General features: G+C 35.9%; 1 protein-coding gene across 1 annotated transcript; it reads right to left on the bottom strand.

Annotated features, from left to right (window-relative positions):
- Positions 1 to 894: 894 nt before the first annotated feature.
- Positions 895 to 1818, bottom strand: LOC110296783 (vomeronasal type-1 receptor 90-like). The gene has a single exon (XM_021165553.1). The coding sequence runs from the start codon at positions 1816 to 1818 to the stop codon at positions 895 to 897; it is 924 nt and encodes a 307-aa protein (XP_021021212.1).
- Between the last annotated feature and the right edge of the window lie 458 nt (positions 1819 to 2276).

Here is a 2276-nt window from a genome sequence, read left to right as displayed (position 1 = left end):
TGAAAATTTTGTGATATAATCTAGTTTAAAACACCTTGAGTATTCTAGTAGCTCGAATATATTAACAAGGAAATTATTGCATGAAGACATCTCTACATTCATTAGAACCATAAAAAAGTGATTTTGCTTTTTTAAATTTATGTGGATGATATTGAAATTGAATCTGCAGTTTAAAATATCAAAAATACAGAGTAATCCCTCAAACTTTCAATGCTACTCTCTTATCCTTGCAGATGGGAGTCTAGTATAACTGTCCTCTGAAAGGCTCTACCTAGCTGATGGCAGAAATAGATGCAGATACTACAGCTAAATATTGGACTGAGGTTGGAGACTTATGTCAGAGTTGGGGACTGATTGAAGGCACTGAAGGTGATAAGAACTACACAGAAAGACAAAGAAAGTCAACTAACCTGGATACTTGGAAGCTCTAAAAAACTGAGCCACAAACCAAAGAGCATACATGGAATCGACCGAGGTTCCCGGCACATAGGCTGCCTCAGTGAGAAAGAATGTTTCTAACCATGCAGAGACTTGATGTGTCAGTGTAGGGGGATACCCAGGGCACCCCCACAATCTCTGATAAGAAGAGAAAAAGGGGTGGGAGGGAGGCTATGTGAGGGAGAGACTGGGAGTAGGCACACTGTTTAAGATACAAATAAATACATAACTAGAATTTATAAAATTAAAAAAAAACAGAAAAAGAAAAAATATAATGGGATTACACCAGCATGGGGCATAGAGCCATCTGAAACAGCAGTTAGAGAGGAACCCATGTCCTCTTCAGACCTCTGGGAGCATCAGGAATGCACTTATACATAGATGCTAGTACCACGCTGTACACATAGATAAAATGAGTAAACAAGTTTTTTTCAAAGAATCATGTTTTTAAAAATTCTAGTAGTACTGAGACAGCAAGTTTTTCACCATACTAGTAATTCTCTTATCAGAACTGATTTGTACCAAAGGAGTAATTGTGGGATAAGCATTTACCACAAACTTCTGAACAATCAAGAAGACCGGATCATAAATCCATAACAGGATTGAGGTGAATGAGATGATGAAGTCCACCCAGTACATGACCACAAAGAAAACCACCAGCAGCAAGATGATATGGGTAGCCCTTGTCTCAGGGGATGCTCTCAGGCAAGGAGTGATGCTATGAAGATGCTTGCATTGCCTCTGATGTCTACACAAGATAATCACCATGTATGTGCTTGTAATCAGCATGATTCCTACAAGAAACATATCCCTGGAAGTTGTGACAGTTAAAATCAAGCTCCTGACAATGTAGTTAATGGGGAAGAGTGAGCAGGATTTAGTGACCTTCAACTGCTTGGACTGACTCACATTGGTAAAACCACCAACATAAAAGATCAAGTTACTACTGAAGGACAAATTGAAAGACCAAATATAAAATAATGCATTGATCATGTATTTTTTTAGTCTATGTTTAATTTTTGCCAACAAGGAGTTCCTATGACTGATAGTGACAGCCTGGAACACACTCAGGAGGCAGGTGATGCAGATAGAGAGACCTCTCATCACTCTCTTTGTGTAAAAAGTTGCCTTACATTTGAAGTCATTCTCAACATTCAGTGACTCAAATATGTCTGCAAGCCAAAAATTCTCTCCAGTGAGAAACATCATTATGTGAACAAAGGACAGTTGACAGGAGATCAAGTCCATGGGCTTAGGTCTGTGACCTAGGATTATGAAAATATAGAAAACAAGAAGAAATATATTGGCTAGGACTCCAATCCCAGCTTGAAAATAAAGGATATTCTCTAATAATGAAGACATAAAGGAAAGTGAACTCATCTTTAGAGAATGGTGGAAGCATATTTCTTATATCTGAAAAAGAGAGAGAATACATGAAACTTGTGATTCACTGGACAGTATGTTTATATCATCCTTCCATTTTCTATATTAATTATTAATTAACCTTTCTCTTTAACATTTATTGTTCCAGAGTGTACATTATAGTCTACATTTCTATATGTCTTCCATATATCTCCTGTATATATAAACTATCATAGATAATACATTCATGCACACATATTTTTGTACATAATAGAAACTTTGTCTGATTCTAGTTACTTAAAGATACAATCCTATTAATATAAATTTCCTTATTTTATGCTTAACACCTAAAACAGAAATGATGAACACCGAATATTAATCAGAATTGTACAACTGAACAAAATATATGGCAGTCTGGCAAAAAAAAAAAAAAAAAAAAAAAAAAAGATACTCAAAAAGAATCACATGACCCTGTC

The sequence above is a fragment of the Mus caroli genome, chromosome 6, assembly GCF_900094665.2.
Source record: "Mus caroli chromosome 6, CAROLI_EIJ_v1.1, whole genome shotgun sequence".
NCBI lineage: Eukaryota > Metazoa > Chordata > Mammalia > Rodentia > Muridae > Mus > Mus caroli.
The sequence above is the reverse complement of the archived record's forward strand: the minus strand, read 5'-3'. Positions and strand labels throughout refer to the sequence as shown.